This window comes from Paramormyrops kingsleyae, chromosome 4, assembly GCF_048594095.1.
Source record: "Paramormyrops kingsleyae isolate MSU_618 chromosome 4, PKINGS_0.4, whole genome shotgun sequence".
Lineage (NCBI taxonomy): Eukaryota > Metazoa > Chordata > Actinopteri > Osteoglossiformes > Mormyridae > Paramormyrops > Paramormyrops kingsleyae.
The window spans coordinates 12,728,893-12,743,158 of NC_132800.1; the positions used below are offsets into that span (position 1 = coordinate 12,728,893).

At 43.3% G+C, this 14,266-nt stretch overlaps 2 protein-coding genes across 2 annotated transcripts in view; both read right to left on the reverse strand.

Moving 5' to 3' along the window:
- The window catches only part of LOC140588728 (uncharacterized), a 462,332-nt gene that overhangs the window by 295,291 nt on the left and 152,775 nt on the right, over positions 1 to 14,266 (reverse strand). The gene's annotated exons all lie outside the window — the stretch shown is intronic.
- LOC140588729 (NLR family CARD domain-containing protein 3-like) overlaps positions 3,240 to 14,266 on the reverse strand; it is a 300,771-nt gene continuing 289,744 nt past the window's right edge. The window contains exons 8-9 of the mRNA XM_072710669.1: positions 5,792 to 5,838; positions 3,240 to 4,053 (exon numbers count right to left, since the gene is read on the reverse strand). Coding sequence (XP_072566770.1) covers positions 3,527 to 4,053; positions 5,792 to 5,838 — 574 coding nt within the window. The 3' untranslated portion in view covers positions 3,240 to 3,526. The remainder of the gene's footprint in view (positions 4,054 to 5,791; positions 5,839 to 14,266) is intronic.

Below are 14,266 nucleotides of genomic sequence, written 5' to 3' on the forward strand. Positions count from 1 at the left end.
AATGTTGCGCTGCTTTATTTGGTTAATCGTCCAGTATGTGAAGAAGGCATTCAAGTAAGAATTGCATTGTAGTATGACTCATTTCCTAATTTATATTAAGTAATTAAGAAGTATCGATATCGGTATCGTATCGGCGATACTTTCCCTGTATTTACTTGGTATCGCATCGATACCAAATCTTGTAGTATCGCACACCACTACTGTCCGCAGGAAGACCTCCATCGCGTCTTCCTTTTTCCGGCTCCTCCGCCTTTTCCTTCTGCTTGTTGCCGCGGGTTGCAGAGTCTGGGGCACCTCAGGAAGCGGGGACAGGAGACCAAAAGGCATGCCGCAGTCGGTGGCTACTTGCCTCATGTTAGCCTCTGCAACCCCACGTCTCAGCCGCCGCAGGTCCTCATGCACCTCGTCTGCGAGGTGCGTGTCTTCGGGCAGGGAGAGCTCCTCGAGGGTATCCCTCGCCCGGATAGCAAGGGCTTGCAGAGCGGGGTCCTCCCTTACCTCCGACCGCTCAAGCCAATGCAGAGTCTCATTAATCAGACCGAGGTATTGATCCTCGGTCAAGGTCGGCGTCTTCTTTTCGAGTTCTGTCATTCTGTCATGACGTGTAAAACACGGACCAGGGAAACAGGCGGACGAAAGCAGGAATTGGGTTAAATAAAAGGATTTAATCGGAGAACGAAGGGGCATAACAGGGAAACCAACAACACGGAACTATTAAACGACTATCACAATGCACGACACTACAATGACAGAACTAGGGAAACAAACTCTGACGTGAACTTAAATACATCGAACTAATACAGACAATTGAAAACAGTCGTGAAACACTGGGAATCGACATGAGGATAACGAGGGGGGCGTGGCACAGGAGGATCAGCACGATCGGTGTGTGACGGATATATTTGCTTTTAGATGATTGACATGCATGAACAGTCACAATCCCCATGCCAAAGGTTTCAAAACTTAACTGAGCTCTTTGAATTGGGCAGAGAGAGTAGAGTTTTTGTTGAGAGGCAAGAACAATTTGATGAGTTTGGTGATGAAAGATGACACACCCCTACATCGATCAAAGAGGTTTTAGGAAATAGTGAAGCTTTTGTTTTCATGATGAGTTCATAAGTTCATGACATCAAGTTCATATGATGTTATTTCTAGGCTGGGAGAAATGGACAAAATAATTTTTTTGACCAAAACACCTCTATCAATATTCAAAGAATATTGTAGAGATTGCTATTGATGCTTTCATTTATGTTCATACAGTACCAGCCAAAAGTTACATTGACTAACCATTAAACCTAATGAGATATAGACATGTTCAGTAAAGTCTGGTTTAAGCAATGATCTATGGGGCACAATGCACACCACTTGATATTCACATCATGACACTGCAGATGATTTCAGATTTTTATTCATCTTCATTAATAACCGCACTGTGTCCAATCACCACCAGCTACTGAACGTGAAGTGTACATGCGAACATTCAGCTATTAATTAATATTCACCCGTGAAGTAATAAGGAAAACCAAACGGTGTGCAAGAGTCACCATAGACTCCAATTTCTGAAGCGATATCTTGTTACAGCAGAGATCGCCTCTTTTCTTAGATAATACCAAGACTTGGCACAGACAGCAAAGGGCTCGGAATGAAAAATAATCGGTGTGCATCTCTGCCCACGGACATGAAAAGTCTGTGATTAAAAAGTGCCTGAAATGCTGAATGATGCTACAGCCGGAGGACTGAATATGGAACATACAGCTAACGTTACCGCAGCCACAGGATCCTCATGGACGAGCCGTTTCGGGGTATTCTGCCAAATCCGTGCCGTTTCTGTCCCCAGGACATTATATGCATAAATATGCATGAAAAGTAGCTTTATAAAACATGTTATTTCAAGCAAACTGTCCTCCACAATGTCCTCATTGCAAATGTAAGATACATAATGTAAAACATTAATAAAAGCTACCTAGAACCCTAGAACACTGACAGAAACAGTTTGTCACCTGGTCCTGCTCACTAATACAAAAAGATTTTTAAGGTTTTTAATCATTACCTACATTTCATGGTAAAGTGTTTCAACAGTTATCATATATTGTTTATTTGATTGATTGATCAATCACTTTCTTTCTTTTTGAGATGTCAGCAGCCACACCACCTGCAGGCCAGACCAGGTAATGCATCTGAAGCAGCTTTGGGCCTGGCCAGTACTTGGATGGGAGACCAACTAGGAAAGCTGGGCTACTGCTGGAAGAGGTGTTGGTGTGGCCAACAGGTTAGTCCACCCTGTGGTCAGTGTGGATCCCAGTGCCCCAGTGCAGTGACAAGGACACACACACACACACAGAGCACCCAGTTAGAGCATATACACCTACACACACACACACACACACTAACTATTAAACCTAATGAGATATAGACATGTTCAGTAAAGTCTGGTTTACACACACACACCGAACGCCCAGTTGGAGCACACACACACACACACACACAGTGCCCAGTTAGAGCACACACACACACACATACACACACACACATTCATGTAGAGTGCCCAGTTACACTATGCATGCACATACACACACACTTACCCATATACTGTGCCCGGTTAAGGTTGTTATGCTAATTAGATTTTCCCCATAGTAATGAATGGAGAGTCCACACAAAGATATAATTACAAACCTGTGTGTGATCTATCTGGGTGCTATTTGTGTGTGTATGTGTATGTATGTATGAATGAATATATATATATATATATATATATATATACATACACACACACACACACAGACACATATATATATATATATATAGATATATATATATATATATATATATATAGAGAGAGAGAGAGAGAGAGAGAGATAATATAATGTAATAATAATGATAATATAGTATAATATAATGGTAATGGTAAATAATGGTAATATAATAGTACTTTATTCTTAAAGTAATTAATAATTAATAAATTATTAAATAATTATTTCATAAAAGAAATTTTAATAAAATAAATTAATAATTTTATTTACTTTAATCCACTGAACCAGGGCAGTAACACAATATAATTTAAAGTTTGTTGTTTCTGTTATGTCTCCAGTTAAATGATTATTATATACATTGATTTAGTGTCATTGTGTAAGTTATGTTCAGCTGCAGCAGTAAAGTGAATTTAACTTAATCCACCAGACTGTGGTTTCATTATGTTACTCAGTTATGCTTTGGGTGACACTGAAGCAGGACATTAATAGGACAGAACAGAAAGCCTTCATTGTCATTGTACAGGGAGGAAATACAGTAAATAGGTATAAATATATAAAATGTACATATACAGGGGAGGGGGAAAGGCCCCCCACTCATCAGGATTACATTTAGTTACATTTTAATCAGAGAGAAAAACTATAAAATATTTTTCATGTTTATTCAGCTCCCTGAACACAGGCATTTATTTCTGTCAAACATACATTTCAGAGTAAAAAGGATTATAAAGGTTAAAAAGCAGAGATTTTACCTTTTTGCCAGGAGAACCAGCAACACGTCACAGTGACACGGAGGAGTTTGGACAATAAACCAAAAACCCTGGATAGAGGGGTTCAGTGAATGAGGAGGTGAAGCTGTACAGGAGGGTCAGTCCATCAGAGGAGACTCTGTAGAAGGACAGAGTACCAGCCGCCCAGTCCAGATACACTCCTACTCTGCGGGAGCCTGAGGGCTTTATGGGTATGACAGTCTCTTTATCATTGTGCCGGACAGAGTATTTGTCAGGAGAGCAGCACAGACTCCATGACTTGTCATTGGCTCCAAGCCCACAGTCAAGACTGTCTCCTTTCCTCCTGATTCCTTTATAAGTCACTCCTATCCAGGCTTCATATCCACTCCACTCAGCCTCCCAGTAACAGCGACCAGTCAGACTCTCTCTGCACAGAACTTGGTCCCAGTAGTCAAATCTCTCTGGATGATCAGGATATGGCTGCTCCTCTGCCCCCCCTGTCACCTTCCTGTTCCCCTCTGACAGAGACAGGCGGCTGTTTGCTGTGTTGGGGTCCAGCGTCAGCTGGCAGGAGTCTGTAGGCAAGAGGAAGAATTATTATTATTAATACCATCAGGCAGCCTGTACTTTATGTTTCTGTACAATATAAAAAAAAGCACAGCTTCCCTTAACGAAGCGGGAACTGAAGTTTATGAAATAGCTCAGGAAACATCGGACGGCGCGCGACGCCGGTGGGAAATGCTGCGCGAGCTAAACTAACAGCTTAATTACGGGTAAATAAAATTACAAAGCAGCGACATTCATCAGACATATTCATCACAAGCATATTTACCACAAGACGGCATCAGAGATTAATACTAAAAGTGAGCGTCTTTAGTTTAAAATATAACCTTCCTTCGAACCGCAAGCCTCTTCACAGCAGCGCTACCCGCAGACTGAGCAGAGTCCGGCATCAGCGCCGGTTTAGAAGAGAGAAAGATAAGGAGCACGAACTGATTACATCTGGCTGCAGACTCCGCCAGGAGGGTCTCTACTGTGGGCTGGAAACTCCACTCCTGCCCGGACACGACGCTACTAAAGAGAACTCAGCAGGCTGGATTATTAAAGTTAGTTCACGATGCTGCACTGACGCCACTCCACGCTATTGTGGAAGTCATGTGATTCGGCGCCCCCTAGTGGTGGTACATCCTACGTTATACAGAGTGATGCGATATAATCCCAGAGGAGATAATAATAATAATATCCTATATTATTATTGTACATTATTATGATTTATTATTAGTAATAATAATACTTTTATATGGGATAATTATATATAAGATGTTGCAATAATGTTTAACATTATACAGACACATGTATATACATATATTATACAAATTATTATAATAATGCTATAATAATTATTAACAATAAAAATGATAACTCTATCCTATACTTCGGCTCTGTTTCTGAAGTTTGCATAACGTCATGTCCGGCCCAGGAGTGGAGATCATGTGGTTTCTGGTCCCACAGTGGAGATCCTCCTAGCGGAGATGCCCAGTGTTCTGCAGTCAGACCATTCTCCCGGTTTGGGGGAGACTACGGGTGCCATCTAGGAAAATACTAATGAATCTCAATAAGATAAAAGTAAACTCACCACATGTGCATGAAGAACAAATGCAAAGGATTTCTTTGTGAAATCAAAGATGCAGAACTGTATCAGAACATATTTTAACCCTGTTACACTGCCACACACAGACGACATAAGCATCTATAAAGTATTTGTTTGTACAAAAAAAAGATTAATGAATTAATAGTATTTTTGGTGATGCCTGTTTTGTCTGTGGGCAGCACAGTGGTGCAGTGGTTAGTGCTGATGCCTCACGGCAAGAAGGTCCTGGGTTTGGTCCCGAGTCCTTTCTGTGTGGAGTTCACACGCTCTGTGTTTGTGTGGGATTCTGCAGGGGGCTCTGGTTTCCTCCCACGGTCCAAAAACATGCAGGCCAGGCTGATTGGTGTGTGTGTGTGTGTGTGTGTGTGTGTCTGTGCCCAGGGTTGGTTCCCGCCTGCGCCCCTTGTTCCTGGGATAGGCTCCGGTGCCCCCTCTGACCCCAGTTGGGATTAAGTGGTTACAGTGATGGATGTTTTGTCTGTTTTGTTCTTTCCCTTTGGATTCTGTCTAAACTGTCACACACAGAGAAACTCACCTAAATACAAACATGGAAATCCATCTACATACAGTGCAAAAAGCCACACTCATCACAACAATTGCATGAATACAATCATAAAATGGTATTAATGGCATTATTAATAAGAACATGCAGACACACTTACATTTCTGTACGCCTGGTCTGGTCCTGCACTCTCCACAGTGGTCCACACTATAGGAAAAGCAGAATTTAGAATTTTAGAATTAGAATTTAATGATCAGTGGTTATTGTTGACACACCACAGCACACAGTGCACAACAACAAAATATGTCCTCTGCATTTAACCCATATGTGACATCGTGACATAGCAGGGGGCAGCTAATTCAGCACCCAGGGAGCAGTGCTTGGGGGCGGTACCTTGCTCAGGGTACCTCAGTAGTGCCTTGCTGGTCAGGGATTCCATCCAGCAATCTTTCAATTACAAGTGCGCTTCCCTAACCATTAAGCCATAACATAGTACTGCTGTATCCATTTATTTATTGGTGCCTCTTCTTCACATACATGCATAAGTATCTGTAGCATGTCAGACTCACACTCTGTACTCACTTCAGCTTCTCCAGTTTACAGCTGGGATCCTCCAGTAGAGCAGAGAGCAGCTTCACTCCTGAGTCTCCTGGGTGATTGTAGCTCAGATCCAGCTCTCTCAGGTGAGAGGTGTTTGACCTCAGAGCTGAAGCCAGGGAAGAACAGCCTTCTTCTGTGACTCTACAGAATGGCAGCCTGCAGAAAGGAAATCACAAAATATCAGACAAAACACAGCTGGCAGCAACCCATCAAAACGCCAGTGCTGACGTGCCCAAAGCCACAGCCTGACTGGGACCAGCGACTGGCCTGGACCCCCCCAGACCAAGCAGCCATTCAGCTCCTCCCCCTTTTCCTCCATCCCTGCTCTCCCTGTTCCTGATAAAAAGCTTCCATTTGGGGGCATTATTCTGCACCCGGGTTCACCTGTGTGCCTCTGTTCCTGCGGCCCCCACACACTGTTCACAGAAGCTCACCTTTTAGCCTCACTGACTGTGTAGCAACACACATGAATAATCAGCTCAGTTCAAAATTAAACCATCCAGTGACAGTGACCCACTGAATGAAACTTAGAGCTGGACTCCCTCATCCACAGTCCTGCCACAAGAAGAGCACTGATGGCAGAGAGGATGAGGCCCTGCAGTGACGCCAAGAGCAAACAGTGTGACGCCACAGGGGCAGGAAAGTCGGCTAAATCCCAAAGAGGACGATCAGCACCACAGCGCCGGACAGAAACCACAAGATCCCCACGGTCGGCTGCAGAACCACCCGTGAGGAAGTGAGGAATGTCAACAGGAGGCAGCTGGCAGCTGATAACAGCCCCAGAGAGGGGGGGCGGGATCGCCTCCCCCAGCACGGCTCAGAGCCTGCATCGTGGGCAGGGGGGGGGGGGAGGGTGACTGGTGAACAGCCTGCTTGTCGTCTCTCTCTCTAACACAGACGCCTGGAGGATGACCACCCAGAAGGGACTGCCGCCCCCCACCTGCTCAGCCAGGGACCAAGGAGCCGGGTCCAGCCGCGTGAGGAAGGAGCTAGAATCCACACTCCGGCTGCCCTTAAGCTGCCCTTCCTAAATGCCCCCCCTTATCCCCCTAAAATAAAGACCGCCCCTTTGGGGGTGTCCATATGGAATATTATATGGTACTGTATAACACATAGAGAATGTAATCATTAGGACGCCATTAAGAAGATGTAACCAGAAGCTGATGTGAACCATACAGAGTGTGACCTTGTAACCTTTAGGGAATGTGGACCAATTACTGCTGCAGTATTTTGAAGGCCCAGAATATTCCGTTCTGTAGCTGAGCATCTCAGCAGCAGCTGAAACTGCCAAGACGTTTTATCAGTGAAACCTGGGAAGTTTTGCTTTGCTTAGTGTCCAGGGCAAAGAAACAATATCGACTCTGTCATGTTTTCCAGAGGGTTAGACAAGCAACAGGAATGACTGGCAGTGGTCAGCCATCTTTCTGCCAGGTGTCCCCAAAGTGACTAGGAACTCTGACCGGAGGAGATGTGAACATCCCCAGCAGCTAATGCAGGCCAGTCAGGCCGACCTACCTGATGCACATCGTGTTTTATATTAAAATCGTACAAATTATGAAGGTAAAAGTTAATTTTGAAAAAATTTATGGATGCAACAGTACTTTCAGGAATCCTGTTTGAGAGACCTTAGCACATGAACATTTTAAACACTGTGGTCCACACAGATCTGTACAGTGCAGTGAGAGCTGATTACAGGAGTGATTCCTCTCTCATAGCTGACAGGCGGCTGATGTGACACAGGAAGGGGTCCATGCAGCAGGTACCCAAAATAAGAGAGTATTTTATTTGGTGTAATTCCACCTGAGGAAATGTGATTTAGGTTCCTCTGCTATGAAACTGTGAAAAGTCCAGCCCAGGTATTTACTCTAGTACACAGTGTAACAATATTAAGTCAGTATAACAATATTAAAACAAAATATCCGCATCATGTCCTCTTTTCTGAGAAATAAAAAGCTGAAATCTATACCTGCTTAGTGGGAATGAAATGGTGTGAGTGCTGTGACTTGCCTTGCAAACGTCACAGAAACACTTTATAATATAAAGTACTGACATAGTTCATGCTTAGGCAGCTTGGATTCAGGATCAGCCGCTTTACTGGCTGAGACAATTCAGACATGAGAAGCTCTTATAATATTAGTCCTTCTGCTGCATCTAGAGGGCTAAACAGGAGCTTAAGTCAGAGTAAATGAACTGGCCATGTGGCTGATCCCTCAGCCCTTCCCAGGACACTCCTTTCTGTGTCTGCAGGGTGGAGGGTGTCTCAATTGTGCTGTGAAATACCCGTGGCCTGTGGTTTAATCTGTGTCCCGTTGCAGTGTCACCGTGAAATACCAGTTTACTATTTGACCGGACAAATATGACTGACCTCAGTATCACCAGTTTACAGTGTAGAATACCCAGTAATACTGACCTCAGTATCACCAGTTTACAGTGTGGAATACCCAGTAATACTGACCTCAGTGTCCCCAGTTTACAGTGTGGAATACCCAGTAATACTGACCTCAGTATCACCAGTTTACAGTGCGGAATACCCAGTAATACTGACCTCAGTATCACCAGTTTACAGTGTGAATCCCCCAGTCCAGCAGAGAGCAGCTTCACTCCTGAATCCTGCAGGTCATTGTCACTCAGGTCCAGCTCTCTCAGGGGTGAGGAGTTTGATCTGAGAGCTGAAGCCAGAACCTCACAGCATTTCTCTGTGAGATTACAGCTGTTCAGCCTGCAAAAGAAGCCGTGTTATTATACACACACAGAGACCAGTATAAATCCTACACATCAGTGATCAGAGTGATACAAAATATCCAATCAAACTTTTTTTCAGCATAATAAAAGGCACAGATTATAGTTCAAAGAGAATTAGTGGATAAACACAACACAAAATTAAATCACCAGTTAGAAAAGTGATTAAATATGGTACATTTTTAATGTTGGCCAATCCTCTGATGCTACTCATGTTCCCTGTCATGAAGAATACAGTGAACATTTTCATTTCAAAGCACAAATATCCTGAAAGGTTTTGTGTGCAGAATCTTCCAGAGCCAGTTTGAATGAGGGCATGAGTGTGAATATGCTCTAAAATCCATTCACACAGGTTAATTAAAATATATCAGTTATCTTGTTGTTTCAATGTCCTTGAAACTCTGTAACCAACTGCAAACCAATTTTTAATGCACTGCTATTTAATGATCTTAAACGGCCAGTTACCCTGAGACTCTTTAATATCTGCATAAGTATTTTCATAAAGCTCTGAGCAGCGCTGTGGCTCAGTGATCAGCACTACAGCCGACCATCTAAGGCTTCGGGTTCAGTTCCTGCCTGAGATATATGTATGTGTGTGTGTGTGTGTGTGTGTGTTTGTTTGTTTATGTGGGATTTGAATGATGTCCAGAGGAGTTTATGCTTTTTAAATGACACCTGAATTCCTGATCCTGTGAGTGAAATCCTAAATTGCTTTACCTGGGAACTTATAAAATCACCAAAACCCTAACTGTTGGACTACCAATCCTATCAGATATGCTTTTAAAAGGAACATTCATTTAAAAGAAATATTTATGAACAGTGATACTTCATTTATCCCCATGGGGAAATTGTCTTTTCACCCATCCCATTCTGCTCCATGAGACACATAGACACACACAGGTGAGAGGAAGTTTGGGGTCACAGCGCAGGGTCAACCAGCATCCAGTGCCCCTGCAGTGATTGGCATTAAGGGATTTGCTCAAGGGCCCAGTGATGACATCACTCTGCCGGCCAGGAGATTTGAACCAGCGGCCTTCCACTCATGGGCACAGAGTCCCAATATTCTGTGATATTCTGGCTCTTGGCTGTTTGTCACACAAAGGAAGGTCATGGAAAACCTGTCACTTTACTACATCACTAACATGACTAACAGTCAGTATAAAATCTGGCTTCCAGACTGTCATGGAGAAAAAAAATCCAGCCTCGTGATTAATCCACAGGGGAAATAAATGTTACATTTTCATTATATACTTTAAACAATGTTAATATATAACTGCAGTTGGTGGGAAAGTACACATCGTTTCTTTCTTCTTATCATCTGTGACAATAAAGATATTCTGTTCTGTTCTCTCCTCAGCCAGGAGTAGCTATGGCCAGCAGAGGGCGACAGTGAGCAGCCAGAGACAGCAATCATACAGAAGCTCCCAGCTCTGGGCTCCATCACATGAACACACCTGCTGACAATAACACTCACATACCACTTATACACCCTGTGGATAAAGAGCCCTCACTGTTTCTATAGCAGGTTAGGATGCTGTGCCTGTGATCAGAAGGCAGACTGGATGGGAACGGAAACGTCACTTTTTTGTTTGTTAATACATCACTACCTTCAGTCATTATAAAGGCTGTGGTCCAGATCAGCTACTGCTATAGAAACAGCTGTACTCAAGATTATCAAAATAATAATATTCATCAGACATTTCAAACAATATTCATGTATTACTGCCAGACCAGACATGATTTCCCATCCCCACGTCACTTACAGAGCCGTCCTGGAGTTCTTGACCACAGGCAGCAGCCTCCAGTGCTCTTGATCTGATCTGATGAATTTCTTCAGATCAAATATATCCAGCTCCTCATCTGACATCAGCATCACAAAGGCCAGAGCTGAGTACTGTGCAGGTGAGAGGTCTTCTGCTGAAAGGCTTCCTGAATTCAGGTATCTTTGTACTTCCTCTACTAGAGAATTGTCACCCAGCTCATTCAGACAGTGGAATAGGTTGATGGTCCTTTCTGGAGATAAATTCTCCTGTATTTTCTTCCTGATGTATTTGGCTGTTGTCTGTCCCAGTAGCCTTTTTAAGGATCCTTTAAAAGTGGAATGTGAGCTGATTCGTGTCTGTCCCAGTAGTTTTTGTAACAGAGTCTTACTGGAGTCTGTTGAGAGGCCAAGGAGGAAGCGGAGGTAGAGGTCCAAGTGTCCATTCTTGCTCTTTAATGCCTGATCCACTGCAGCCTTCAGCACATCAGCTGATGAGTTTGACAGAAACACATATAAAGCAGCGAGATACTCCTGGATGCTCAGATGCACAAAGCAGTACACCTTCTCCTGATACAATCCATATTCCTCCTTAAAGACTTCTGTGCACACTCCAGAGTAAACTGAAGCTTCACTGACATCAATCTCATTCCCTGTCAGATCTTGCTCATAAAATATGAGATTGCCTTTTTCAAGGTTGTCAAAAGCCAGTTTACCAAGTTTTAAAAGGAATTCCTTGCTGGTTTCATAGTTTTTCATATACTTGTCTTTTTTTAAACTTGCCTGAAAGATCAGGAAGTGTGTGTACATTTCAGTCAGAGTCCTTGGAATTTCTCCCTTGTCAGTCTCACTAAAAAGCCTTTCAAGGACAGTGGCTGAAATCCAGCAGAACACAGGTATGTGGCACATGATGAAGAGGCTCCTTGATGATTTCACATGTATGATAATCCTGCTGGCCAGACTCTGATCACTAAATCTCTTCCTGAAATACTCCTCCTTCTGGGCATCACTGAACCCTCGTATCTCTGTCACCTGGTGGACACACTCAGGAGGTATCTGATTGGCTGCTGCTGGCCGGGAGGTTATCCAGAGGAGAGCGGATGGAAGCAGATTCCCATTAATGAGGTTAGTCAACAGCACATCCAGTGATGTTTTCTCTGTTATATCAAACCAGCTGTCATTGTTCTGAAAATCTAGAGGAAGGCGACATTCATCCAGACCATCAAAGATGATCAAGACTTTGTACTTAAACAGCTGAGTGGATTCAAGTGATTTCAGTTCTGGGACAAAGCGGTGAAGCAGTTCAATCAGACTGTATTCCTCCTTAATCAAATTCAGGTCCCGGAAAGGAAGAGCAAATATGAAGTGAACATCCTGGTTTGCTTTTCCTTCTGCCCAGTCGAGAATAAATTTCTGCACAGAGACTGTTTTCCCAATACCTGCCACCCCTTTAGTGAGTACAGTTCTGATAGGTGTCACACGCCCATGTAAGGGTTTAAATATATCATTGCACTTGACTGTAGTATCTTCTGTTACCCTTTTCTTGGATGCTGTTTCAATCTGTCTCACTTCATGTTCATCATTGACTCCTCCAGCTCCCCCTTCAGTTATGTAGAGTTCTGTGTAAATCTCACTGAGAAGTGTTGGCTGTCCTTCCTTAGCTTTCCCTTCAAATACACACTCAAATTTCTGCTTCAGGTTACTTTTGATTCTGTGCAGATATTGCGACATGAGCTGTCCTGAAAAGTAATGAGAGGAAAATGCATTAATTTTTACTGTGATTCTGACCAGTATGAGGAAAAATATTTTCCAAAAACAGACTTTTTTGCACATACAAGTCCAGATATTTCACTTTGACAAATGTGAAATGTAGTCTTACCATACAAATTTTACTGTAACACCACATACAGTATTGTGCATAAGTGTTTGGCAAACAAAGAAAATGTTTAAAGTAATGCTGTCAACATTGACGCGTTAATGCATGCGATTAATCAGGAAACCTTAATGTTCTATTTTTTTTTAATGTAAATTAATCCTGTACACTGATCCAGGGTCAGAGGTCTCGTATCGTGGTTCTCGGCAGACCGAGCAGCGACAGCGAAAGACGAGGAGGCTCTTCTGAAGGGGGGAACAATGTCCTGTTATTAAGGCCTTAAAAAGACTAACACAGGTACTCAACAAGCACCAAAGCACCATGAGACAGAAACACAGGGAGGTCAGATGCCGGACAGTCAGGCGCACAAACTGTGGGTAATTTATATAATGACTAAAGACACGTGAGGATCGGGCAGGATTCACGCAGGACACAGGCAAGGGCACACAGGACAATGGGGAACAGCACAAGGATTTACAATAACAAACACAACAGGGCTATGTACATGGCCGGCGAGCATGCTGGGATATGCTAATAGGCCCCCGCTATACGGAAGCCCTCCCACCGGCGCTACAGTGTTAACATTGGGGGGGCGGGTATATCGGGACCAGAGGTGTGACGTCACGTCGCATTATAGGGCCAGTATGGTGGTTTAGTGTGGCGTCTCTCTGCTTACGGGTCTGTGAGAGCGTCTGCCAGCAGGGGGCGTGTTTCCTAACTATGTAAGTCAGCAACTGTGCTTTTGGGAAATGCAGCCCAGAGCGGGAGACTGAACCATTTTAACAGAGGGTAGGGGGTCTCTTGGTGAAAAATGTCAGAGAAAAATGTACATTATGTGATGAGTTATATTTATAGTATGTGCTATGTTTTTTGTAAAGCCAGAATTCCAATTCTGTCATAAATCCTCAAAACCAAGATGTCATATAAAAAAAAACCGTGTGATTCCTTTGACCAGTTTGTCCTGCATTTCTTTGTTCCAAGACCACACATGTATTTGTTTCATCTTCCAAGAAATACTAGCAAATAGCCGACCACCATTTTAAACGTGTCATTAATCATAATTAATCACAGCCTATTATTGTGATTAACTGGATTATTTTTTAATCGATTGACACCACGAGTTTAAAGCCATTTATCTGGGAAGTAAGTTGCTCTGGAGAAAAAACCCTAAAGCATCACTTCAGCCCCCAAACCCCCTCAGGGCACCACAGCCAGTCCATGTGTTCTTCACATTTCACCACCAGCTCACTTCATTCACTAATTAAATTAGTAAAAATGACAATGAGATATTGATTAGCCATATGACGTGTGCTAGTGGTCAAGTCAAAAAATACATGGATGTACGATTTCTGCAAATACTGGGGTGACTTTAGGAAAGTTTTTGGATTGGCTCACACACCAACATGAAGATCCTTCTCTCTGGCTGCCTAAGACTTTAGCACAGTACTGTACATGTACAGAATGTCATGAGGCTCTTACTCTTCTCCAGCATGTCAGCGAGATCATTTTGGTTCATGGTCCTCAGGATGTACAGTGTGATCTTCAGAGCTCCCTCTCTGCCACAGGTCTTCTGCATCTGACCATCACTGTCCAGGTCATTGTCCTCCTCCAGCTGAGGCCCAGAGCATTCTGGGTAATTCTGATCTAGGTGCCTCACAAACTTC